General features: G+C 39.6%; 1 protein-coding gene across 2 annotated transcripts in view; it reads left to right on the top strand.

Annotated features, from left to right (window-relative positions):
* Positions 1–26917, top strand: part of GPR158 (G protein-coupled receptor 158) — a 210039-nt gene that overhangs the window by 9618 nt on the left and 173504 nt on the right. For both annotated transcript variants that reach the window (XM_037386259.1, XM_037386258.1), the window contains exon 2: positions 6598–6703. In XM_037386259.1, the coding sequence (XP_037242156.1) occupies positions 6598–6703 (106 nt within the window). The remainder of the gene's footprint in view (positions 1–6597; positions 6704–26917) is intronic.

The following is a 26917-nucleotide window of genomic DNA, read 5'->3' as shown; positions in this document are numbered from 1 at the left end:
ATGGCAGCAAGGATCTAGGCAGGTATTTGGATTTGGGGGCTGTATGCTTCAGCATGTGATAACTATGCCTTATGCCTTTTTCATGGCTGCCTGCAATGCTTACAGGTACAAAAATAAGCGTACAAACTTAGAAGACAAACTTTGAATGCCTGTTTAGCTCGGCTGTGATGACCTCTGGGCCAAAAAGCTTCTGAAGATCTATAAGACAAAGATACTGTTTATCGCTATCTAAAAGTTGACAGGCTATTATTTTGTGCATTTCTGGCTTAAGCTGGCTGGGAGAAAGCAAACACGTTCCTTCTACATTTTTTAGGATGTAACAGTACAGGCAAAAAAAATTCTTCTGTAAATACAGGTTTTATAACATGTTGTTACAATGAAATATTATAACTACTGAAACTATCAAGAATAGCTAGTAGGTTGGGAAAATAAGCTTAAATCAATTTCTGGCACAGATTTCAAGGCAAACAGCATGCCAACAAACAGTGCTACTGGAAATTAAGACAGATGTGAAAGCCTCTTAAATAAAACCTCTGACCTGACAGAAAATCCTTCATGACATCATTCTTCAATGATTATCTATTATGTACAATTCAGCTGATTCTTTCTTAACTACATGTTAAACACGAATGTGATACCCTTAAGTATCTTTTTCCGTGTTAAGGACTGTAAAGTTGTGGCAGAAGACATATTTATTGTTAAAGGAGATTAACAAAATATACTTACTTGCCAGATGGCCCACAATTACTAGTAATATTGTTACTAACTCTCCACTGTGGCTTGGGTTCAGCCAGGCAGCACTGTCAGTGTGGATGAATGTGTTATGCTGATAATCTGAGTCTGCTCTTATACTGTTAATATTTGTCTTGATTGCTTCTATCAAGATTGCAGAGCTGCAGTTATTCCCAGTTAGTTCAATAAATATAACAGGTAGTTGGTCCATATACATTCTAGGAGGATGTGTTTTCCCGTATGTTCCATTTTCTGAATGTTGAATCAAAAATAACTGGAAATGTGGGTGGCTAAACAGACTGTGCCAGCTCCTGTATTAATCACAGATGAATTTCAGAAATATATCACATATTGGTGTACTCTATGTATAATAATGGTGGGGTACAAGTCTGAGGCGGTGTTTTACTTGGGGTGCGTTGCCATTTTGAATGCAGTAGAAGTTTTGTGCTACCATCATGCTTTCTGTAAATGCCACATGCATGCTTAAAAAAAACCCTTTTCTTTTGGAAGTAAGGTATCCTCAGGTAGTAGCAGACCCTGTTACTATATCATCAGAACTGCGATGTTGCCATGAAGCATGAACATATATTGCAGAGGTCTAGTGAAAAAAGAATAATGTGCACCACAGGGGGCAAAAATGGAAAGTGTATGGTAGATATTAACTGTCAGGAGAGGTTGCTTTCATATGCCTGCCTCTGGGCTTTACTGTAGTTTTTCCTTCCTGTTTTCACTGCAGAAATTCATAAAGCTCTGAGAAAAGGAAAAAACAGAACAACTTAATCGTATCAGAAGTTGAGGCTGTGCTACAGAAGAGCTACAGACAGGAGAAGAGTGTAGGTAGAGATGTATTGAATTCATGAAGACTGGGTTTTGTGAAAGGCAAACGTTCTAAAAAGCTTTAGCATGAGAAGCAAAGGGAAGACACAGTTTTAAAAGGAAGAATTTTGTAGTGTTTCTGGAAGAAGTATTGTGAAAACATTTTGAAATTAGATAATTTTCAGGCCTTTGTGGCATAACAAGGAGCTTCTGACAAAACTCAAGAGTAAAATGAAAGTGCACAAGAGGTGGAAGCAGGGTCAGGTAACCTGTGATGAATATGGAGGCATGGTCTGAGCATGATTGATACAAGATGCTCGTGTTCACAGAAACAGTGTGGCCAGCAGGACAAGGGCAGTGATTGTCCCCCTGTACTTTGAACACTGTATTCGAGTTGCAGTCTCAGTAGTGCCGTTTTGGGCCCCTCACTGCAAGGCAGATATTGAGGTGCTGGGGTGTTCAGAGAAGGGGAACGGAGCTGGTGAAGGGTCTAGAGAACAAGTCATATGAGGAGCAGCTAAGGGAATGGGGGTTGTTTAGCTTTGAGAAAAAGAGCCTCAGGGGAGACCTTGATCGCTCTCTACAACTGCCTGAAAGGAGCTTGTAGGCAGGTGGGTGTTGGTCTCTCCTCCCATGTTAGAAATGATAGGACCAGAGGAAATGGCCTCAAGTTGCGCCATGGTGGTTTAGGTTGGATGTTAGGAAAAATTTCTTCACCAAGTGGTTTATCCAGTGTTTGAACTGGCTGTCCAAGGAAATGGTTGTGTGACCATCCCTGGAAGTATTTAAAAGATGTGTAGATGTGGTGCTTGGGGACGTGGTTTAGTGGTGGACTTGGCAGCGTTAGGTTAATGGTTGGACTTGGTGGTCTTAAAGGTCTTTTCCAACCTAAATGATTCTATGCATGGAGTCAGGGAAACCAAAGCCCATATGGGGCTGAATCTGGTGGGAGGGACATGAAGGGCAACAAAAATACGCTGGAAGCAAAACTGGGACTAGGGAGAATGTGGGCCAGCTGCTCAATGAGGCAGTGGACTTTGTGACGAAGGACGTGGAAAGGGCAAGACTTAATGTTTTCTGAGAAACACAGGCTGATCAGCCTCATCTTAGTCCCTGGGAAGGTGATGGAGCAGATCTTCCTGGAAACTACTTCTGAAACACATGGAGAAGAATGTGATTAGGAGTAGTCAGCATGGGTTTATGAAGGGGAAATAGTGTTTAATCAACCCAATAACCTCCTGTGTGTAGTGACGAGTTCAGCTGGAGGTCAGTCAATATTAATATACCCCAAGGGCTGATAGTGTAGCCAATTCTGTTTAACACTTTCATTTGGTGGCCTGGACAGTAGGGTAGGGTGTGCTTTTAGCAAGTCTGCAGATGATAAAAATCCGGAGGAGTGGCTGAGAGACCAGATAGTTGTTTTGTCATTCAGGGGGACTAAAACAGGCTGGAGAAACAAACAAATGAGAACCCTGTGAAGTTCATCAAAGGGAAATGCCAAGTACTGCACCTATGGAGGAATAACCCCATGTATCGGTACAGGCTGGGGGCTTAATGGCTGGAAAGCAGCTTTGTAGAAAAGGTCTGGAGGGTCCTGGTGGGCACCAGTTTGACATGGTGGTTTTTTATGATTTAACAGTACAGGCAAAAAAATTCTTCTGTAAATATAGGTTTTACAACATACAACACACTCAGAGTGTGCTTGTGGCAAAGATGACTGACAGCCTTCTGGGTTGTGAGAGGAAGAGTGTCGCCAGTGGCTTGAGCGAGGTGGTCCTTCCTCTTCACCCAGCCTGATGGGGCCCCATCAGGAGGGCTGTGTCCACTTCTGGGCTCTGCAGAATGAGACATAGATGTGCTGGAGTGAGCTTAGTGAAGGCCACAGAGATGATGAAAGGTTGGAGAATCTGAAAGAGAAGGGCTGAGTGAGCTGGGATGATTCAGCCTGGAGAAGAAAAGGCTCCAGGAGGATCTTACACATGTGTGAATACCTGATGGAAAAAACCATAAAGGAGGTAGGGCCAGACTTTTCTCAGGGGTAGTCGGTGAAAGGGCAGAAAATACAACAGGCACAAATTGAAATGCAAAAAAACTACGTTTAATCATCAGAGAAGCTTTTTTTTTTTGACAGTGTGAGGGTGGTCAGACACTAGATCAGTTTTCCCAGTGGTGGTAAAGTCTCCCTTGAGGTATTAAAAAACCCAGCTAAACTGAGCCTGCTCTAAGCAGGTGGTTGGACTGGATGATCACAAGAGGCTTCTTTCAATGACAGTTGCTGTATGAATCTATGATTTTCATATCTGTTTTGAACAAAATAATTGTAACAAATGGTTTTCAAAGGATACAAGTAACTTAATTATGATGTGAAAAACCTGGAAGTACATTTCCTTTCTTTCCGGTACATGGCTCTGAGCATTAGGATGCTATCCTGCTTTTCTGCCTCTTGGCCCACTAAAACATGCCACTAATTCTTCAAATTGCAGTGTGTCTGGTACAAGGCCATACTCAAATGCTTACTTAGTGTGTTTACTGTCCCCAGTTCCTCTGGCTTGTATGTGTTGTCTTTCTCACAAGTAAACTCTAGTTAAGTTTTCTCTTGAAAATGTTTATATCTCTTTGTACTGACACTGTGCTTCTTCAGGGTGTGCTCATGATACTGCAAGCAAAATCTTAAGGTGCTCTTCCTCTCCTAGGAGCGATTGTTTACCCTTAATTTGCAATCTGTCCCTCTTTGTGGAAGCATTTGTAAAGGGAAAGGGGAGTTTTCTTTCCTACCAGTTAAAAACAAAATGTCCACAAGGGAAAAGCTTTCCATGAAACGGAAATAGACCTGCTTCCCTAAGGTGCTTGAGAGTCTCCCAGGTGAATCTCTTGCAGTCCTAATAAGGGTGAATCATCACTTTTTTTAGTACTATATAAACTGATTTCTGTAATGTAGTTGGAATCATGTTAATGTTTGAGAGACCTTTGCCAAGGTGCCTGGTGTATAACATGAACTAGGAAAGCAAGGAGTAGTGTTGATCCTGGTCCTGCTACCTGCTTTGTGCCTGTATGCAGCCATGGTGAGATTATTTACTTGCAGAACATCTCCTGTCCCCAGTCCACATGCTAATATTTATGCTCAGAAAGGTCCGGAAAGTATTAGAAACTTACCTGGTGGGATCTGCATGTGACCAGATGAGGAATTAGTTACCTCTGCCTATGAGTATCTGAGACAGATACCTTGTTATCAGGTTAAGATAAGCTTGTAATCCACTGACATCAGCATCTTATAAGGAGTTAGTCTGGACAGGATGGCAGGTTTTCCCTTGAAGTCAGAGGTCACCTGGGACACGGAAGAAGCGGTTAATTGGGGTGGAAGTGTAGTTTTAGCAGTCCCTGGAGAGACTGTTCTTCAAGTGCAGAAAGGCACAAAGCTGTAAATTAAAAATACTTCTGAATATTCTAGAAGCTTGGTGTATGCTATTTCAAATTGAACTTGGTGGAGCCAGCACTTAAATATTTCAGGTAATTTCTAAGTGTGCCCACCATTATATTGTTTAGATTCTAGGCAGGAGGCAGAGGGTAATGAAGTGCACCTGTGCTGTCTGACTTCCTGCATAATTGCTTAATGCATTCTTCATTGGATCACTTAAACGATATGCTTGTGTTTCTGCAATGACTGTATAGCATGTCTGAGGATGAATGTCCAAACATAGCTGCTATGGTCACTTTGCACTTGGCTATACTGGGGTCAGGTATGAGGGAGCAGTATTGTCCTAGTTTGGATCAAGCTCACTCTTACGCCTGTTCTGATTTTGTTCATAAGTAGCCTCTCAAATATATGGCTCTGTAGGAATTATGATGATGGTGATGTACTGAGCTTTAATTAAAGAGGCAGCATGCTTTGAGGTGGGTAAGGTGTTTGTGAGATAGAGGTTGGGCTGCACCTTTGGCAGTCCACAGCCTGATGAGGGGATGATGGTGTTTGTAGTCACGGAAGTTCAGACTGTGGAAATAAATCTTTTTTTTCTGAAGTGGCTGGAATATTTGACTTAAAAAGGAATGGTACCCTAGATTTAAGACATCAGTACAGAGTATTCTGTTACAAGTGAGTCTGTGTAATGATCTAACTACCAGAAGTTGCATACTGACATTTTTGCTAAGTCCAGACAGCAGTGAAGCAGTCACAGATACATGCTCTCACAAGATGATGCTATAAATGTTCTCCATCCAAAGTAGTTCTGGAGGTTATTTTAGAGAGAATAAGGAAATCTTAGAAGGGTTTTTGTAAGGCACACAACTACAGTCTTGGAGCTTTTTTTCATTTGGTGATTTCAGAGTTATTTATAAAATAGTGTTAACTTTGTTATCAAGTGGTTAGCTTTTCATTCAAAAAACATTTCTGAGGAAACAGATGATGAAAACTCGAGTGTTCTTGGCATAGCACTAATGCAGTTCTGACAGTCCTTGAAGACCTGTGTGTTGTATCTGGTATTATACCAGCACCAGCTGGCAGAGGTGGGGGAGAGGGGTGTTTGGGTGTCTGCTGGAGGAGAGGCCTGAGGCCAGGCTGTCCCTGGGGAGGGTACAGAAAAAGACTTTTGCCAGTTGTTGCAAATAATGTTCCCTGGAGCATAAGTGAGGGTGTCGCTGCTGGGCTTTGGGGTTAGGTGTGGCACCTGCTAATATATTCAGTGTTGGACAGGGAGGTTGCTGGCCTTGGGAAAAAGTAGTGCAGATCCTCCACTGTATCGTAGTTCTTCGTGTTGTAAAATGTGAAGGGCGTTAAATTGTTTGAGTGTATAACTTATTCTTACCTGCCGCAATATGCTTCGTCAGTGTGTGAGATTTACTGAGCTTTTGTTGTAATCTCAGTAAGGTCTAATGTGAGAATGTGTCTCTGCCATCATGGCTTTAGGAACACAAAACTGACCCGTTTTCAGACTTTTCATCAAATCCTATATTTAGAAGAAAGATGTAGTTCCACTTTGCAGGCTACAGCATCATAAAGAGGTTTAACCTGTTTCTGTAGTCACTGTGTTGAAGGCTGGTTTTCTCTGTTTTCAGAGGCGTTGTCAAAGTTGACATCAATCTGCAGAAGGTGGACATTGACCAGTGTTCGAGTGAGGGGTGGTTCTCGGGGACGCACCGGTGTCATCTCAACAATTCTGAGGTATGTCTGTCCCTAAGGGACTGAGCTACACTTCAATAACAAGTCTTTCCCCTATGAATAATTTTCTGTAGTATAAATGCTATCTGTTTTAAAGACTTTAAATGTGGTTTGTAAGCTGAAAAAATCTTTCTGTGCAAGTTAATAGTCAGCAGAAGTTAAGTTATTGTGCAGAAATAACAGCTATAAACAAAATATATTACCAGTGAAATGATTTATGAAGTTCTGCTTGCAAGTCAAACAATTAGTTAACACTCAAAATCGACTTCTAATGTCAGTGTCACTTTTGACTGGACAGCCTTGCAAAATACAGATAAAGTAGCTCAAAAGCTACTAATAATTATTCAGAAAAACATGGGCTCTTGGTAGAATGATACAGAATAACAGGCAAGAATTGGATACTGTGATTCTTAACAGAAATGCCAAGGTTTTGACAGAGCTGACTAAATGTTTCTGTTCAGCTCCTTCCTGCTTCCCCTTTCTTTTGAAGGTCTGTGCCTGGCTCCGTCTGTTAGCATATGGTAGATCATTCAGCCTGGCCAGTCATATATGTTCAATGAAACTTTAAAACAAAATACATTCAGTGATTATTTTTTTTTGTTATGGCATATGTTGTTGTTTTCAGAGGCACCCTTTTGTTTTCTGTGGGAGTAGGTACCTCATGCACTTTGTGCTTTCAAAAAGGGCGATTAAAATGTAGGGAAAGTTGACTTGTCTACTGGAAGTCAGGAGGTGTTTACCAAATTAGTTATAAAATGCCAATTTATCAAAGTCAAATCTAAATTTAGGGAAAGAGTTGGTTTTGATGAATTCATCTGCTAACATTCTTGAGCAAGAAAAACTCAGAATTTTTGTATACATCCTTTCTGGTATTTTTCATTTGCAGTTTTTTTCCTTAAACTTGAAATGAGAAATCAAGTAGTCTTTGATAAAGACTAATTTCAAATGGAAATATTTTTCCATTTGCAAAAATATTTTAAGTACTTTTTGACTTCTGAATTCAAGGGAATGCTTTAATATCTTGTTTCTTCCTGGAAGAAATAGTTTCCCATGAGATCTGATAAACATCTTTTTAAATATATGCTAGTTATCCTGAATGTGATTATATATTTTGGCAAGTTCTCCTCCTTTTCTTAATGTCTTATGAGCAAAATTGTCAGCAGAGGAGTGGGATTGTAAGTTGTATCTCGTCCTGCAACTAAGAAGAAAAGGGAGGAAAAAACCCCTATGAGAAGGCTTAAGAAAAACCAAGGCAAGAGTGAAATGGAGAAAATGAAGAAAGCTCAATGGTGGGCTTTAATGCACCTTTGGTTCGGTTCAAAGCCCGTTGCTGTAATGGGCTGTAATAACTTTTTTTTTTCTCTAATCATGCTCTGTATTCTTAGGAAACCAGAAGATGAGTCAAACCAAACCAGATATAATCCCACAGTTACACTCCTTTCCAACTCTTAAGTCCTTAAGCGTGTCCTGGAGAGAACAATGCAAAAAGCTACTCTCTCTGGAAGAATCTGTTGAAGAAGGGAGGGAAATAAAAGGATTTTTTTCACTCTTCACAATTCATTTTCACAGGAGTAAAAAGTAGTTTCTGTTTCTCTGTAGAATTCACTCTGATTATAGAAAGGGGTTTTCTTCATGAATACGACATTCAGTAAAATCTACCTTCCATTTTATTATTGCACATGAGGCAAGCAGACTGCTTTAGGGAACTGAGTGCAGAATGAAATTCTGCGTGAAAGAACGTTAAGGGTTACAGAAGATTTTCTATGACTTGCAAACCCCATTTTAATTCCATAGTTTTTAGTGTCTCAGTGGGTAAACTGGAAAAATCTCACTTCTATGATTTGGTCTCTTACTGTGCATGGGAAACCAAGGTGGCTGTTGTGGGTCACTGATGCAGAGACAGTTTTTTCACCAACTTTGAGCCAGAACTGGGTTCTTGGCATTCTGGGCTTCCCGCTGTTGCTGAGAGGGTAGTGGACATTTCCTGTCTGCTGAAGGAGACCATAACATTTCTTCTACTTAAAATGTACATTATAGATTGGTTCTTCATGTTGGGGTTCTGGGGTGTGTTGTTGTAAAGCTTTCTGTCCTCAAGCAAGCTTCTTTGCAGAGCTTTTATTTACCGGACTGACTTGCACTGTTTTTACTTTGTTTTTTTCTGTCCCTGTTTATTCTGCATAGTGTTTTCCTTGTTTTTTAGGGCTAACAAACTGCTCTACATGGTTTGCAATAATACTTCTTTTTTGTACAACACTTCTGCTACTGTTGAGTCCAACCTCATATATCAGTACAAAACCAGAGCTGCTTTGTGCTGTTTTGACAATAGGAGGCACTACATTTACTGATGTTACAAAGGAGGTTGTCTTTTTTTTTTTACTGGACAGTTGCATGTTTTTGTTTTAGTATGCCTACTGTGATGCTGTAGTCCATAAGTGAGTTCTTATGATGCAAAAAGGAATTAAAATATACATTATAGGGCAGAAGATCTTTAATGAGGGATGCTGTGTATGTGAGTGGCTTGTGTTCACACCCTAAGGTGTTAAAAACATGGGCAAGGAGATTAATGCCACTTCATGAATGGCTTTTCAACAAAAACCTGCCGGCTGTTCTTCCATCTCCATGGCACTTAGTAGAGTGTTAAATCAACAAGACTTTCATGGCCAACAAGGATATATAGGTAATACAAACCTCCCCCAAAATGAAACTTGCAAAACAGGGAGTGTCTTTCCTTATTGCACCTAAAGAGGATGTGACTCCTCGCTCAGTAACAGTGGCCCTGGGTATGGGAAGTTGCTGGGAACAATCTATAGAGAAACTTTCTCTTCTTTTACCCTATAGTCACCACTTCAGGAGAGTTCAGTCTGATGAGGACTTCTTTCTTTACAAGCAGGTCCCATATGCTGCTTTTAACGCTTTGTTAAAACAGAGGTCTCTGGATTTTCCTTCCTCTCTAGTTTTGTTAGGTGACGTGAGTATTTAGTGCAGCATAGCCTTTCCACAGACTGGTAAGCCTTTGCCATAGTGAATTTCTGATTTGGTTCTGAAAATCTGTTTACTGTATAGCCCATACTACATGGCTGGGCTGCCAGTGCCATTAAATCTTAAGGCATAAAGATCAGTATTTCAGAGATAGAATTCCTCTCTTCCCTAATACTATGAAAATATAGCAAGTGACAGAGAAGGGAAAGGGAGTGTCTTAGGGAATGGACAAGAGGAGAAAAAAAGCCAAAACGATGGGTTACTAAAATGCTTCTTTTCTTTGTCTTATTTTAGTTAATTTTATAGTGGCTGGAATCTACTAGACAATTGCAGACAAATTTTCCTACTTTCTGTGCTGTCCTGAAGTGTTTACCTTCTAAATAAGTATCAATGGAAAGGAGGGAGACGGAGGTGCACTACAGCGCATGTAAACATGTAGTAAACCAGCGGTCCATATGTGGTAGACAGGAAGAGGGAAGGAATGGATGGGACCCATCTTCTACCAGAAAACAAACAGGTTGTTGTTGAAAGTACTGTATTGCCCTCATGTGCTGTGGCACAGAGTCACTAGGAGATGATGCTAACCATGACATTGGGATTTGGCTTTGGGAGGTGTCAAGTAACCTGATGATGTGATGAAATAGTTGTAGTGCTAGTCCTTGCTTGAAAGAAAAATAGTGTGTGATTGGGAAATTAAGGAATATTACAACTCAAGTACACAAAATGCTTAAACATAATATTCTTCCTTTAACTGCCGTCTGTCACTAGATTTAGGTGTGCCTCAGAAGGTGGATTGGTGACTTAAATATCCTGATTTGTGCATGGTGCCCTCAAACTGAGTACAAAACAAAAGCAAGTGCTGGGTACTCTAGATTCCCCGCTTTTAAATTGACTACCTAAACTCCTAATATATAGTAATATTTTTCCTGATTTGTTCTTTTGTGCATGGAACCCACGGATCCCTGATTTCATAGCAGCCTAGATGAACTAGGAGAAGAGTGCCCTCCTACAACCTCAGTATGAATGGAAAATGCCCAGTCTAATTAGGCAGGAAGTTAGGTGAGACATTACACAGGAAAGCCAAATGGCAGCAGTGGCTAAAGCCTATTTCAATTGTGAACATTTTTTCCTCTTTTTAATTGTATCAGCCAAAAAGAGGCTGATGGCCAGGTGTTATCTTGTTGACCTAAGTTAAGAAGGGACAACTCACAGTGAAGTGTGGAGCTACATTTTCCTTCCTGCCCTCTACCTTGATGCACAAATAGGGAACAGTTTTCCCCAAAAATATGTGGGCAAGAGATTTGGATTCTGTGGGACTGCAACAGATGAGGTGGGTAATATCTGCAGGGTTAGAAATAATTAAAATTAATTGGGTAGAGACCAAAATGATGCAAGTAATTCTGGAGTTAACAAACACAGGAAAAAAATAGTTACCCAGGAATGTCTTTACTTTTTTTTTTTACTGAAGTAATGTCATTATACAGGCAAGGCTGGTTGTGGGGGTAAGAAAACATGCCTTTTTACCCTTTTGAAACCTTTGAAAATTCTTCTTTTAATGTGTTAGATTCCTTCCCCATAGATGCTGTTAGCAGCTGCTGGCACTTTTAGTAACAACTTTAGAGTCCTTGTTGAGACATCAACAGTAAAATCAAGACTGAGGAGCATCTGAAGAGATCAGCCAGCATAGCCCATTGAGCTTGGCCAAATGCTTCCAACCAGCAGCATCAGTCTGTGAAAAAACAGCAGCGGACTCCATGCTGTTCCCCCATCCTTAATGAGACTGCCAACAGCTTGCAGTGCAAGGCAGGCTCAGCTGACATCCCTTTAGGTTTCAACAGTATTCCACAAATGACAGTGTGCAAAAATATCTAGAGGGAATGAGAGGCAGAGTAAACAGAAAAGCTGCATTGCTGTCTGTATATAGTGTGTATATCTGTGTTTGTAGGAAGTTGCATAGGCCTACTCTGTGTGTATTCATTCTATGCAAACACAAAAACAACTGAGAAAGGAAAACAAATGAGCAGTACAGCCAAAATCTTTTTTCTATTGTTTAGCAAAACATTTGGGACCATCATATTTTACTGTATTGTATATAGTGTTACAGACAACCAACTGAAAAAGGGAGGCAGGGGCTGATTTAAAAAATTGCAGTGGGTCTGAGTTGGGAAAGGAAAAAAATCCAGTGCTTTCTGTTTTTTTTTTCAGGCACTTTCCAGTGCCCTTGTCAAACTGGAAAAGGCTGTTAATGCACATACTCTGTGGGAGGGGAAGCATGACAAGACATTAGCATCTGAAGTCATAACTCAGTGGGTTATATCCACTATTATCAGTTTTGCTTATTGCATGTATTTTCTGTCCTTTTCATTAGGAAAAATGCAGTCAGAATGAGAAAAATTTGAAAAGAAAGCTGTTCGGTGATTCAGTCTGAATGAACAGGGTTTATGGAATATAGTTAACTTCTATGTTGGAAATAATCATCCTTGGAGCTACAGATTGCATCTGGCATGGTTTAACCCCGGCTGGCAACCAAGCACCACATAGCTGCTCCCTCACTTCCCCCTCACTCAGAGAGATGGGGAGGAGAATTGGAAAGGAATGTAAAACTCAAGGGTTGAGATAAGAACAATTGAATAGGTAAATCCAAAGCCGTGCATGCAAGCAAAGCAAAACAAGGGATTCATTCAGTACTTCCCATGGGCAGGCAGGTGTTCAGACACCTCCAGGAAAGCCGGGCTCCATCATGTGTAACAGTTACTTGGGAAGGCAAATGCCATAATACCAAATGTCCCTGTCGTCCCCCCACCCCCCCCCTCCTTCCTTCTTCCTCCCCCAGTTTATATACTCAGCATGATGTCATATGGTATGGAATATCCCTTTGGCTAGTTCAGTCCCCTCCCAGTTTCCCATGCCCCTCCAGCCCTCTCGCTGGCGGGGCCCAAGGAACTGAAAAGTCCTTGACTTGCTATAAACATCACCCAGCAACACCCAAAAACATAGATGTGGTATCAGGGTTGTTCTCACACCAAATCCAAAACACAGCACTGCACCAGCTACCAAGAAGATAATTAACCCTATCCCAGCTGAAACCAGAGCAGCATGCAAGACAGGGCAAGAGAAGTACCCAAACCAGGGTAGAAAGCATATGTCAGATCATATTTCTTCCTAGAAGAAAACAAGGTCTTTAGTGCTAGAATACAAATGTTAAATGCTATATCAAATCCTGGGCTAAAGGGGTAATCTAAGACAGAAAAGGGAGCGGCTTGGTTTGGTACAGAGATAAAGGAAAATGCAGCCGGTGTTCTTGGATCCAAGTGCAGAAAGGCGTATCTGTTCTCTCAGACTGATGGCTGCTTGCACAACTTGGTGTGTTTGGAGAGCATACAGTAGACACAAAGAACATCTCTGATGCTATTTTAAAAATAACTTTGCATCATCTGTGTTCATGGGAAAAGTCCCTTTATGACAGTATTACTAGATCTGATCTGGCACTCCCTTAGACACAATTACATAAAATAAGGTGGAAGTTTGTCAGAGCTTTCAGTGATAAACAAGGTGCTATGAAAACCAACTTTCAGGTTAAGGAAAAGCCAGGTTGCTTAACTACACCATCTTTTCTTTTCAGAAAAAAATGAAATTACTGTGTTTTACAGGAGCTAATCTGTTATCAATGTTTTCTTCAAAGAAGAAAACCTTTGCAGCAATTCCTTTCATCCTAGTTAGTAGCATTCATTCAAATGAATTCATCCAGCTCAGTTCTATTTGCTGCTGTTTTCCTTTCCCCAGAGTTAAAAAGTGAAAAGCAGTAGATGATTGGTTGAATGATGCTGTCTGACAAAAATGAAAATAGCAGGAGGTATTTGGTTTCTCGTGCAGTTGATGGGCAATGATAGCATTGTATCTATTACCAGTTCTTTTAGATCCATTGCTATGGCTTTCAGATCTTTCTCTGCTGGACTCCTCTAAGCATCCTCTTAGGCAGTGCCCATCAGATGAACTGTTGGGTCTTCCCATCCTGTTTGGGAAGGAAAGAATTGAGGCCCAGAAGTTTAGTTAGCTGGGGGGACATGGACAAAATATGCCTGGTGGGAGCAAAGGGGAGGTCACAGGGAGGGGAACGGACATAGGGAAGAGTTCTTCCCTGGAGAAAGACTGAGAAACTGACTGTCTGTGGTTGGGGCAAGAGGTGGAAGATCAGGTACTATTGGGAGCCACAGAAGACCTGCCAGCAAGGAGCCTGGGGACTGTAGCACGGCTGGACTGTTCATCCTCAGCAGGCTGGCTGTGACTTATCTTTCCCAGAAGTAAAGTGGCAGTAGCTGTATCAGATCTAGGCTTAAACAGAGCACAGCTTCATTCGGGGCTCTTGGTTGTTATCGCTACATTCAGAGCACCATACAATATCTGCAAAAACCTCTAGTAGCATTAAGCGCAATTAGATGTACACAATTAGATAAAGATACAGCATTTCAGTATTGAAGCATCTGGTCCATTCTATGTGAGATGTGATACGCTTATCTTGGAAGATACACAAGTATATTCCCATATCTTGTGAGATATTATAAAGACTATTACCCCCATCTTACAGCTGGGATGAGAGGCAAAATGATTATCTCTAAGCTGATAGCCACCCTGACTCAAATTGAGGTGTGATCTCCAGGTGTGCAAATTACCCTCTCCACAGTTTGGTTTCTGCAGAAAAGTACGCCAAGCATGTGACGAAAAGGAGTCCTGATGTGCTCCAACCAAGGACCCAGGCTGGATCATCTTCCAAGTGGGATTTTGAGGTGCATTACAGCATGCATTTCCCCCATACTTCAGATAGTTCCAGGAAGTTAAGCACCCCTCCTGATCTATTTTTGAAACCTGTGTCTGAACAGCTTCATAGTTTTCTTAGTGATCTTGATTTGTGATAGCATTCTGGTCAAAAATTAAGCCACTCAACGCCCTCTTAGCTGAATGAGCTGTTGCTGCACTTGCTGTCATTGCAAAGGACACCAGCTTCCTACGAACTGTGCAGATTCTTTTCCTGACTTGCATACTTAGTGATTTGCTTATTCAGGCCATATACTGCAGAGGGTTTTTTTGTTGTTAAAATATGAAAATTTTCTCATGCACATATTCTACAGTTCACTACTTTTGTTGAAAGAACATGGACTTGAGCAATAGTAAACCAATACAAAAAACTTGTCTGCCTTATTTTTAAAAAAACTTTATTAAATGTAACAAGTTTCTCCTGCTCTTTTAATACTTCATGATACATGCACGAGACAAGTTTAATTTAGCCTTGAGAAGAAAGGTCATTCCTCTTTCTCCTATAACAAATTAAAATTAGATTGAAAACTTATTAAAGACCCTAAGATGAAAACCTAGAAAAAATAGCTGTTGAAACTTCATATTCAAAGCAATGTACTGAGGTGTAGTAATAGCCTTAATGGAAGCAAACTCATTTAGTTATAGTTTTGGGGCACAATTTTAGAGCACTAGACATTCAAATGCCGTCATTTTTGTTGGTGACTTACAGTAGGAGGTGAATATTTTTTTGCTAATGAAAAAGAACTGCTTTTGGTTTACCTATGCTTTTGTTTAAATCCCAGTAATTCATATATTTTGTTTTTCTAGTTGGCATTTGCCAGTATTGTAAACTGATGGTTATCAGGTCATCCATTCACTGAGCAGGGGCTGGTCTAGAAATTTCTCAGTCTGTACTATTCTACTTAATGTCTTTTGTTTTGTTTCTTCATTGCTTTGTCGACCTGTGTTGTTTTAGATCATGAATATATTAAGCACCAGTACTAACATAAGAATGCAGAACATGTGATTTTTAATCTTTATCTTTTTGAGTATTTTTATTCTTTTTTATGTTTTGGCTAGTTTATAAGCCATTACTGAGTTTCATCATATTACTGCTTGTATTTCTCATTCATCTCCTTTAATGGTTTTACTCTTTTGTCTTGTTGGTGAATGAGTAGTGAAAGAAACAAACACTTCTTCCCAATGACTTATGCATGTAAACTTAAGATAAAGAAGATATTTATCATCTTTGATTGCTTCTTTAGTTGGAAGAGGTGGTGAGGAAAAGTAGGTATTACAGTAGAGACAAATAAGGCAATTTTGTATTTGTAATACTGCACTGTTTTCTTTTTGCAGCAGGATCAGAATTCCTCTGCAGTTAAATTTAGGCCCTCAATTTGCCACAACCATTGTTTATGGGGCAATCAGTTTCTATTTGCTTGTATAAAGTAGATAGTAGGATTTGCTTACTGAGCTTCGCTCTTTTTATCAGAATATAGTAGTTACTTTTTTTGCACCACCAGTTCCATCTACTTATTCTGTCAGTTTTTTCATCTTTCAAATACGGTTGGCTAGGGAGGAAAAGCATTCATGGAGTGGTATAACTATGCATTCTAATTTAGGCAAAGTGAGTCCTGTAACTTTCTTCTAAAACAGTTCTGGTGTTACTCTTGCGTTTTAAAATAAAGCTCACTAGGTTGGCCTGACATGAGAAACAAACTGAGCTTTCTCTGTAGCTAATAAATTGAATTATTTGCAACCCTCAAATATTTTTATGTATGTTTTTAGATATACATTTATTTACAGCTAAGCTGTTCTTGTGTGTGCCTATGTATGAATACACACATGTATGCCTATATATACATATATGGGGAAACTGTGAATTACTTGGTCATTTGCACATAGACATTCTATGACTGTTCTGTGATGAGATGTTACAGCAGCTGGGGAGATGGTGGTCCTTGCTTCCACCTAACCCCATGCACCCGCGCAGGCTGCAGGGCTGAATGGCTGGAAAGCAGCTTTGCAGAAAAGGCTCAGAGAGTCCTGGTGGACATCAAGTTGACTGTGGGCCAGCAGTGTGCCCTTGCAGCAAAGAAGGTCAACAGCCTCCTGGGCTGAGTCTGGCAGAGCGTTGCCAGCTCGTGAAGGGAGACGATCTTTCCTCTTTGCCCAGCCTGTTGAGGTAGCATCTGGAGGGCTGTGTCCAGTTCTGGGCTTCCCAGTAAAGAGACATGGCTGTACTGGAGTGAGTCCAGTGAAAGGCCACCAGGATGATTACAGGTTTGGAGCACCTGTTGAACAGGGAGAGGCTGATCAAGCTGGGACTGTTCAGCCTGGAGAAGAGGAGGTTCAGGGGATTTTATCTGTGTGTATAAATACCTGATGGAGAGGTGTAAAGGAGACAGAGCCAGGCTCTTCTCAGGGTAGTCAGTGGCAGGACAAGAGGCACAAACTGAAACAGAAAAAGAAAACTTTTTTTCTTTTTTTTTTTTTTTTTTTACACACTGTGAAGGTAGTCAGACACTAGAACAGGTTGCCCAGAGATATGGTGGAGTCTCCATTGCTGGAGACACTCACAACCTGAATGTGCCTGGCCCTGGGCAACTTGTTTTTGCTGAGTCTGCTCTGAGCAGGGGTTGGGACTGGATGATCTCCAGAGGTGCCTTCCAACATCAGCTGCTATGTGACTCTGTGGTCAGCTCTTTCATCTTTTGTGCAGTTTGTTTTTCATGTCAGATTTATGTCTGGAGAATATGGTATCCCTTTTGAGCTTTGTATTTCCACTCTGTTTTATTCATGCTTATGTCTTTTCCGTTGCCAACTGCTTTTGCTTACCAGTTATTTCTTTTAAACTTCTTATAAGTATGTAAAAATGTGTTTGAATTTTTTGAGAAATCATTTACTTCTGATACTTTTTCTATAACAAGTTCAACACTTCTTTTTCCTACTACAACAGAAGAAATGAAGTTAGTATATTCAGATTCTTATTTTTTAGTTAGTAGCTACAAACATATCTACTTACTTTCTTTCAGAACTTCAAAAGCTGATTTAGTAGAGATAACACCAAGATTTTGAACGATGATACTGCCTTGTTGCTTGGGCTAGGTTTGAAATATTTTTCATCCCTTTATGTATATTATCTGTGTATCTAATGGTCAAAGCTTTGAAAGGGGGGAAGATCTGTAATATAGATATGGTAGTGGGTTTTACTTGGATAACATATGCTGCATTATGAAATGTGAGTTTTCTGAAGAGAGTAAATTAGCCTACAATGTATAGGATAATGTCCTAGAGATAGAGGAGAATTGCTAGGGCTATTTGGTAAATTGTTATTGGCTTGTTTGAAATTATGACATCTTGATACTAGTTTTCATTGTGAAATAGAGTGAAACCAACATCAGCAGTGCATTTTTCTGGATTAACATTTTAAAAACTCTTACATTTTTAAAAAGTACTGATTTGGAAATACAAAAATAGGTATTTCAGGGAGCTGCTCTAGGAGATTGTATAATTTGAAAGACTGATAAAACTTGATTAAAAATATGCATTAGTTTGAATCCTTTCTTATGCGGAAAAATGAGAAGACATTTTGAGAAAGTTTTGTTGTATGGTAATGGAAAATGACTGAGTGATGACATTTTGAGCAGTTCTAGAAACCTATGTTCCTGTCCAAGTCCCACAAAGAAAAACGTTCTTTTTCTCTCTTGGAAGGTTTAGAAACTTTTGATACTATTTGTCCCGTTCCATCACTATCTATCTTACATCACTGAATAGTCATTGTGTTTTTTAGCTCAGCCAAAACAGCTTGTCTCTCTTCCAGGAAAGGAAGTCAAATAAAGCAGCCCTCCAGAACTTGCAAAGTTTTACAAGGCATGATAAAACATCTTTATATTCCAATATGTACAAGACATGGCAAAAATTGGTTTTAAGGATGTGAGAGCAAAATGCCACATAGAGTTTAAATTCCTGAATTCATATTGTTCCAGGGCCCTTCAAAGTGAATACTGCATTACATTAGCTGAAAAAGGCATTTCTTGGTATTTTAATTATACAGAAATTTTATAGATAACTAATAGAGTATTTGAAATAAATGTCTAAATAAAATGCTCCAGTTATCCTGATATGAATCTTCTGGATTACATTTGTAAAAAACTCCAAGACCGATATTTTTTTTTTTGTAATGGAATGAAGTTTGATTTTGAAGTCAGAGTTTACTTTCAGGATAGGGCTCCATAATAATGATTGCTTTCTAAGGGACTGCTTCATTGCTACAGATTCTGTGTAATTATAAGAGCATTTTTTATGAAGTATTACTGAGTAAGCCACTTCAAGAAGAATCATTTTTACAGGTTTAATGCATATTTCAGTTATGTTTCATTTCCATAGGTGATTGAGAGTTGCTTTTAATTATGCGTCAGTGGATTATTCTAGTGGATTATTCTAGCTGCTTTCTAACATCACTTAACAAAAATGATACATTACAACAGTAATTTTTGTTGTAAGTGTAACCTAAAAATATTTTCTTCAGTGATTACCTGGTTATGAGGAGTCACATTTTGCATCTTTGTCTTTGTATTGTACTGCACCAAATTTAAAAGTATTTTCCCTATTTGTATATTTTTGTTACTACACTGCTAAATGGTGATGATGTTGGAACAGCTGGAATAATTAAGAGATGCATGAATTTTGAAGTCTTCACTAAATTTTCCATAGCCCTTGAGTTAGTTCTACATTTAAACGTATATGTATGTTACACAAGAAATGACTGCCATGTTTTGCAAATGTATAAAAGAAAGCAAAGTTGGTGTATATGTGAAGCACCACATATGTCAGTTGGATCCTATGACGGGAGGAGGCTCTCCTTAAGCTAGAGTCCTATTGATAAAAGTAATGGAAGAAGAGGAAGGCTTGAAAAGGATAAATTTTATACAACAGCTGAATACTTACCTTCTTAGTAAGAGTTAAGAATAATACTATTAACATTGTTAACGTTAGCTCTTACAATGAAATAGGATCTCACTTATTGATTATGAACATCAAACATTTGACTTTGTGCTCTTATTTCACTTCATCTGTTGTCTCCAGAGATATAAACACTGTTACAAAAAACAATCCTTGCGTTTTTTTGGCCATTATTTCTTGCCTTGATAGAGTCCCAAATAATTCTGGGTCACAAGCGTGAGTACATTTATAGTTATCTATTCAGATATTCCATAGCTGTATGATTTCATAGCAATAGGTTTACATTAGGAATTGGTGTTTCAGTCTGGAGCATGCAGACAGTTCTCACTAATATGATTTTAATTCTTGTTTGAATCTAAAGAATGGAGGCAGTGTTCTGTGACCTGTGGAAAGTTCAGCAGAGCTGCTGACCTGTTGTGCTGGCCCTGAGAGCCCCTGTTGTGGTTTGTTCTATGACCAGCTTTTTTGAGTATCCTCTGGAGCAAGGCATTTTAGATCTTGGAGGGAGAATGAAAGCAAATGGAATATGTTCTTCCCTCTCACAACAAAGGCTAATCAGCTCACCATTCAGTGGATCATTCTCCCTTTATCACCTTCTCAGGTACTATTGATCTTCTTGTTCAATTAAACCATCAGTACAAGCAACATACTCTTAGCCAGTACAGCTCTGTGGACGTGGTCCAAATCATTGAGGTCAGACTGGTTTCTGGCAGGCATTCATTCTGACTTCTGGAGCACCTCTGTGCAGGTTAAAAAAAGTCTTTAGCTTCTGCTTCCTCTTTGGGAAAGGAGAACCCTTTTATTTTCTGAAATAAAATAACCGCTTACCTTTCCTAGTGGCTTTTCCCTTTATTTTTGGGATGACTGCAGACATCACAGTGGTCATATTTTACCTTTCAGGAAGCAGCTTTGTATTGATAGTCACCACTGTAGTGATGTGTTTTTGATGTTTTCTGTCATTGGCGATTTATTTGAGCGGAGGTTAAATCTGACTCTGTCTAGCGCTCGGTGCAATGGGACCCTGGGGCTCTTTGACTGTCTTAGATGTTACCAATAATTATTTTCACCTTTTTGATACACTGTCATAGTTGGGACAATCAGACCCTTTCCCTATTATCTTCTTCCCCCACCAAATCCCAGTCAGTTTGCTTTTTTTTTTTTTAAAAAAAACCAACAAAAAACCCCTGAAAACCAAAAAACAACAAACCAAACCAACGAACCAAAAAAACCCAAAACCCAACAAAAAAACCCCCCCAAAACCCTACCCCCCAAACCCAAATAAAACCAAACCAAACCCAAACCAACAAAAAACCACAAAAAAACCCCAACAACCCCCAACAAAAACCTAAAAAACCCAACCCCAAGCAATGCATAAATTTGTGCTTTTGAGTCTGCAGTCTTATTTTAAATGGGATTCTTCAGCTTAGCCTAGCCTTAGGTTTAGATTATATTCCTGGTTTTGAGAAGTGCGCAGATGTAAATGAAGCTATTTGTGTGAAACTCTTTGTCTTAAGCCTGTTTTTGTTTTTCTCCTCTCTAGATTGACTCTCAGGTGAAATGCTTTGGAGTTTCAGCTTTTCTTTCTAACTATATTTCTGATCTCTTCTACTGTTGTCTTCCTATTATTTTTGTTTTTTTACCAGCTTACGTACCACCTCTAGTAAATACGTTGGAATGCAGTGGGTTGAAGTGAATTTTGAAACTGGCAAAAACTTGTGTGTTGTACAAGTGTGTGAGTGTTCAGGCATGCGGGGAGCAGCAGAGTGCTGCACCCTCCCTCGGACCCAGGCTTTCCTCTTCTCCCATCTGTGTGAAATCCCTTCTGCCCTCTGATAGCTGAGCCACTGAAGAGGTGCAGGGGGGTGTAGGTATAATCGTGCATTTGTTTGTGGTGTTTATTTTGCCCTGGTAGCTGCGAGCGCAAACGCATTGTAGGCTGGTGATATTTGCGCTGTTAACAAGGAAAATCAAATCCAAATAGGGTCTGACCTATTCTCTCTCTGATTTTCAAATGCAGATACCTTTCTGGAAGACCCTTATTAGCCATTCCCACACTGTTGGGATCTGGTTGAAGTGGTGTGGTCTGTGTTAATACAATCTCACCAGCTCTACTATCTAATACTCCCCTTTGGTTTAACATAGAGTCAATAAAGACACGGAAGTACTGAATCATTTCATTGTATGTACCTTTGGTCCTGTTACTCTTTCAATTGCTGAGAGTTTTTGAAGTACAGTAAATGCCTCTCCTTTTGATACCTTTTCTAACCTAAGTTGACTGAGAGTCTTCCGAACTCAGACAATTACACAGCAGTCCAGTACAATTTTATTTAGAGATTTATACAATCTCTAACCCCATTGGAGAGCTTTCAACCTCAGAGCTGGTTTCCTTTTTGCTTCAGCCACTCACATTTGTGAAGTTTTTGCCATAAACAGCATAATGCATGTGAAAAAGCTGCAAAACTTATTTAAAACTTTAAAATGTTACTACTCTGCAATGGATTTCAAGAAGACAGGAGTCAGTGTGGTCACTGTAAAACTCCTGGTTGCTGGACTGTGGAGCAAAGGCTGGTGCATTGCCAGGGCAGCAGAGGACAGGTGGCTGCAGGTGGGTACTGTGAAGGTCTCTGCCTCTCCTGAAAAAAGTGACAGTGCAGAAATAACAGCATCTGGCAAGCCAAATCAGCAGCTTGTCTCTGTTTCGAACCAGTTCTGCTCATATGTATGACAACTCTACTTAGTACAGCCAAAGAAATACAGAGCAGTATTAGAAGAAACTTCCCGCCCCTTCATGCATGTTCCTCAGACTTGTTAACTTGGTGGAGAGTTAAGAGCCTAATTCCTATTAAGCTTGTCTCTGTAATGAAAATCAAGGAAAGATGTCTGGTGGGCCTCTGACAGTTTTCTTTGTGCTGCCTTAAATAGCCCTGCTACATTTTGATTACAGAATTAGTCTTGTTTGCTACATCACATCTTGTTGAGAGAAATGAGGCAACGTATTGGGGTGCTGTGGTAGCCTGTGAACCTTGTGGGCAGCACCACTGGACTGGTCACATCTCTTTTACCCTGATAACAGTCTGTAAGAAGAAATACAACAACGAGATTTTGGATGCTTGCCTGTGACTGCCAGTCTGGCTTTTAGAGAGGAAAAGCTATAGATGTGAGTGAATTTTGTTCAGGGTAGACAGAAGAAGTGTGGAGCCTCGTACTAACGGTCTTAGACATTCTTTACACAGAAGATGACAGGTTTTAGGGAAACAGCATAGCTTTTTTTAAAGCAACTTGCACAGTTTGCACATTTACCTCAAAACACGGTGGCCAGACGTCTGTAAGGAAAAACTCCAGGTTCAGAAAAGCAGACATTAGACTTTAATTTTGTCATTTTTCTTTTTTTTCCTCCCTACTTGTGTAAAGTAAGTTCTCCCTTAAACCACTATTAACATTGATTTTGTGAGAGCTGACTCAAGAAACTGCTCTGAGTGAAAGGTAAAGATTACATGTTGGAGGCATGGTGAGTTGTCAAAACATCTAAAGCTGTTTACAATGTAGATTCCAAAATGAGTATTTTTTTGGCACTCCTTCAAACTAGTGTTGTGCTTACCTAGTCCCCTTTCTCATGAAGAATTGCTTTTTGTTGTCTCTGTCAAAATGCCGTTAACTGACATTTCAGATCTGATGGTCCTGAATTTTGAGGCACAATCTGATCTTCACAGGAAGGGCCCCTGTTATGGCTTCTTCAGGAGAGGTGATGTTGAGGATGTGTTCTGTAACGTGGTACCATGTGCCAGAGTTTCTCCAGCTCTTACAGAGACAAATATTAAGAACTTTTCCCCAAAAAAGCTTGTACTGGGAAAATGTGTGATGGTTCTGCATCACAGAATGTTTATTGTCATGTAAGTAAACGTTCCTAAAAGCAAGTGTCAATCAGACTTGAATAATTTGCAGTCAAGTAGACTATTCAAGCCAAGGAAAAGGGACAGGGAAAACATGCCACTTAGAAGGAGAGACCCATGGTTTTCCTGTTCTTCTTCTTTCCAGTTTTTTTTAAATGTTTTGTAATGAATCAGTTTAATAATGAAGCAAGTTTTTAGGGCAGTAATTGACAATACTGGGGTGGATTTAGACCCGGCTGGGCAATTCTGGATGATCCCTTTCCTCGTGCTGGATAGGAAGTCAGGAACGCTGAATAGGAAGTTTGGAAACAAACCCTTCTTTCTTGTGACTTACACTGAAAATATTTGTAATGACTAAAGCTAATGTTTGTTGAACTATTTTGTCAGCCTCTATCTGTGAAAGTCATACAGTTAAGTTTGTTGTTGTATAAGGTCAGTAATTTAAAAGTGGGGTTGTATTTGGCCGTATACAGTCACATTTGAAGTGATTAAAGCATTAATGCCCAGTTTGTCAGTACTCCCAAGTGAATTCTGACAGAGGAGCCGCGTGCTGTTGCCGTGTTGCCAGTGCACCTTGCCGCTGCTTTGTAAAACACAGCTCAGCATCTTGTAGGTCATGAAAAGATCCTTTTGTAGGTTTTTTTTTTTTCTCCTAGAACTTGAAAATTACAATAATATTCTAGTGATAAAATAAAAGGTGCTTCCAGGTATGAGAAGTAATAAGTAAAAGATGAGCAAGCTTCCTAGCTAAAAAGAAAGTGTAATGAAATCTGAATAACAGGAACCCCTTCCTTGAGGATGTAATTATTTGAGAGAGCGTAGTGAGGGTATTAACTAAACAAATCAGATGGGGAAAAAGCTGTTTTATTAAATTTCAAATATGTAAACACTGAGAAAAATGCAATTCAATTAATTTAATTGTTTTCATTATGGTAAGTGAACCATTTTTATTCAGTAGACCACTATATAGGAAGCTGTTATAACATAAGTTAGAACTAACTTGTATTTTGGCCTCTGAATTTAGACTTCTATTGTATATAAATTTCTATCAGGCAGTTTTTTATTGGAAAATCTCTGGCTTTAATATTAATTTCAGATTATCCAGAATGAAAGTAATGCCAAATCTGTTTTGTAATCAGACATTTTTTACTCAGTAGGGGTGTAGTTCTGCCATTACAGGAGACAAGGATTCCAAAGAAATTCTCAGAAAACGCAGAGCAAGGAGCTGGTTCCATAGAGGTGGTAATGAGTACCTGTAAAGTTAGTTTGTCCACAGGTGATCTCAGGGTTCCTTCGTGAGAGGAGCCATGGTAAAAATTTGCGCAGGCCAGGAAGTCCTTTTCAGCTGCTGGCACGAACCTCCTGAAGGGGATCTAGTGCTGACTTTAAGCACGATTTGAAGGACCACAGAAATTTAGCAACTATTAACTTACATTTTGGGATGAAATGAGGACAAAAAAATTTCTGGTATGGTTGAAGGGTTATGTCTTGTTTTACTTCTTTCTCACTGATGTTTGGCTGTTAGTTCATACCACTAAGTAATTTATAAATCTCGGGGTTTGTGGCTGAAGATGACTAAGGGAAGGAATTAACTGTTTAAGTCTAAAAGAATGAAAAAAACCTATTCTTAGTGTGTAAACCTGGGGTTATTACTCTAAGTAAGAGGTATTTTTGTCCTAAGGATGCCTTGAATTGTAAAACATTTGAGAATTATTTTTTATTTCTGTGCATTGATTTTAACAGTAAACTTAAAAAAAAAATAGAGGGAATAGTTCCCACAACAAATATCATGTAGGGAGTTCGAGAAAGTGATGCTGAACTGAGTGAGCATGGGTAGAAAAACTGGTTGCAATTTTAGAGGAAATTCCTCTTACCAAAAAGGGTCTTTCTGTATTCAGCAGTGCCTTTGTATTCCTGACAGTTTTTCTGTAAATATTATGTTACTTTATATGAAAGCAGAGTAACTTTAGTTGAGAAGCTGAAAAGCCCTTCCCCTCTGCAGAATATTACTCCAGAAGAGCCACAGAGGAAGTGTGTCTTTTGATTTTGAGGTCAATGTCATCCTTTCAAGAGTAGCTTAAAAGATTTTAAAAAAACCTCAATCCCAAACCAAACAAAAAATCCCAGACATAAGAGTCTTCCTGATTGTTTTTGTGGATAGTGCTTTGCTTTCACTTTTGGTGTTGCAAACAAAAGTGACACATTTTATTTATCTTGGGGTGGTGGTGGAAACTGGAAATAACTTTTTTCCATCAAGAAAAACAGTGTTCCCCATCCTCCTTTCGCCCTCCGTAGCCCAAAGAAGATTTTGAGCCACTCCAAGCAAAATACTTTTGGTTTGAACACTGGAGGGAAACACTTTTTGGAGAGATCTAACTGCAGAAGCTCCAAGACCTGTAGCTTTAAAGCTATTGCAACTGGGTAAAAGTTGCACTAAGACCGTAGTAGTTGGCAGTGCCATGTGTACCTGCACAAATATGGCTACTACGTGTAAAGTCAGCAGAAGCTGGTCTGGTGTAGGTCTGAGAGATGTTCAGCTTTGCTCCTCATTGGATAGTGCTGCTCTTGACTTCAGTTTCAGACTGAACTTCTCACTGCAGAACTTTGCCCTACAAGTGATTGAACATTATCAGATGGTCTTTGAATTCAGAAAGTAATGATTACTACTTTTGAAAGCATTTAGAAATTTCCAGAGCTTTCTAAAATGCTTGTTTAGGGAGGAAATCACTGTATTAAAAGTTCACAAGAGTATGGATTGTCTATGGGTAAAGGGGCCCTAAATCCATTAAAATTACCTCTCTGAAATACCTTTGTTCTTCATTCCCCCATGCAAATTCTCTTTTTGTCATCTGAACACAAATGGACATTTGTCTGCCACTCTCTGCATCAGTGCTTGAGTTTCTCTCATTAAATCAGGCAGGTGCCCAGTGATTAGCATCTTCCCAAGGCAAGTGGCAAAATCTGCTGTGCTGATTTACAGGTGTCCCCATAACAGCTGGAAGTGTATTAGTATTCTATAGCATCCTGTGGCCTGTAGGAGGACATGAGTTGCTGAGGACTTTCTTGGAAGAAGATGACAAAATGATTACTTTTTGCTTTTACTCTGCCTGAGAAGTCAAAGTAGATCAAATAACTCCATTATGCAAACAAGTAATGGATACATTATTCATCTCTGTCGCTCCCAGTTCATGCAGTTTGTATATGATCTATTTCCTTCCATTTAATGAAGAATCTAAAACTCCCTTGATCCCATACTAAGTAGCTTTTTTTTTTTTTTTTTTTTTTTTTTTTTAGTTTATTTATTTTTTTATTTTAACAATGTTCTTGCTGGTGCTGCCTTGTAAGAAGCCAGATCAGGGTCAGGGTATCCAGTTTACTCAGAGTGAAAAGGCTGGACCTAGTTTTAAAATTGGAAGCTCCAGCAGTGGACGTAATTTTTAAGAATTGTTTTACTGCTACAGTTGGTGACTGAGCTTTTATATAATTTTGTGACTGGCTGGGATGAGAGAAACTTCTGATGCAGGAGCTAGGTATTTTAAGAAAGAGCCCAACTGAAATATTGTGTGGTAGGGGTGTATCTTGCTGCTTGTTT

Source organism: Falco rusticolus, chromosome 4 (genome assembly GCF_015220075.1).
Source record: "Falco rusticolus isolate bFalRus1 chromosome 4, bFalRus1.pri, whole genome shotgun sequence".
Lineage (NCBI taxonomy): Eukaryota > Metazoa > Chordata > Aves > Falconiformes > Falconidae > Falco > Falco rusticolus.
The sequence above is the reverse complement of the archived record's forward strand: the minus strand, read 5'-3'. Positions and strand labels throughout refer to the sequence as shown.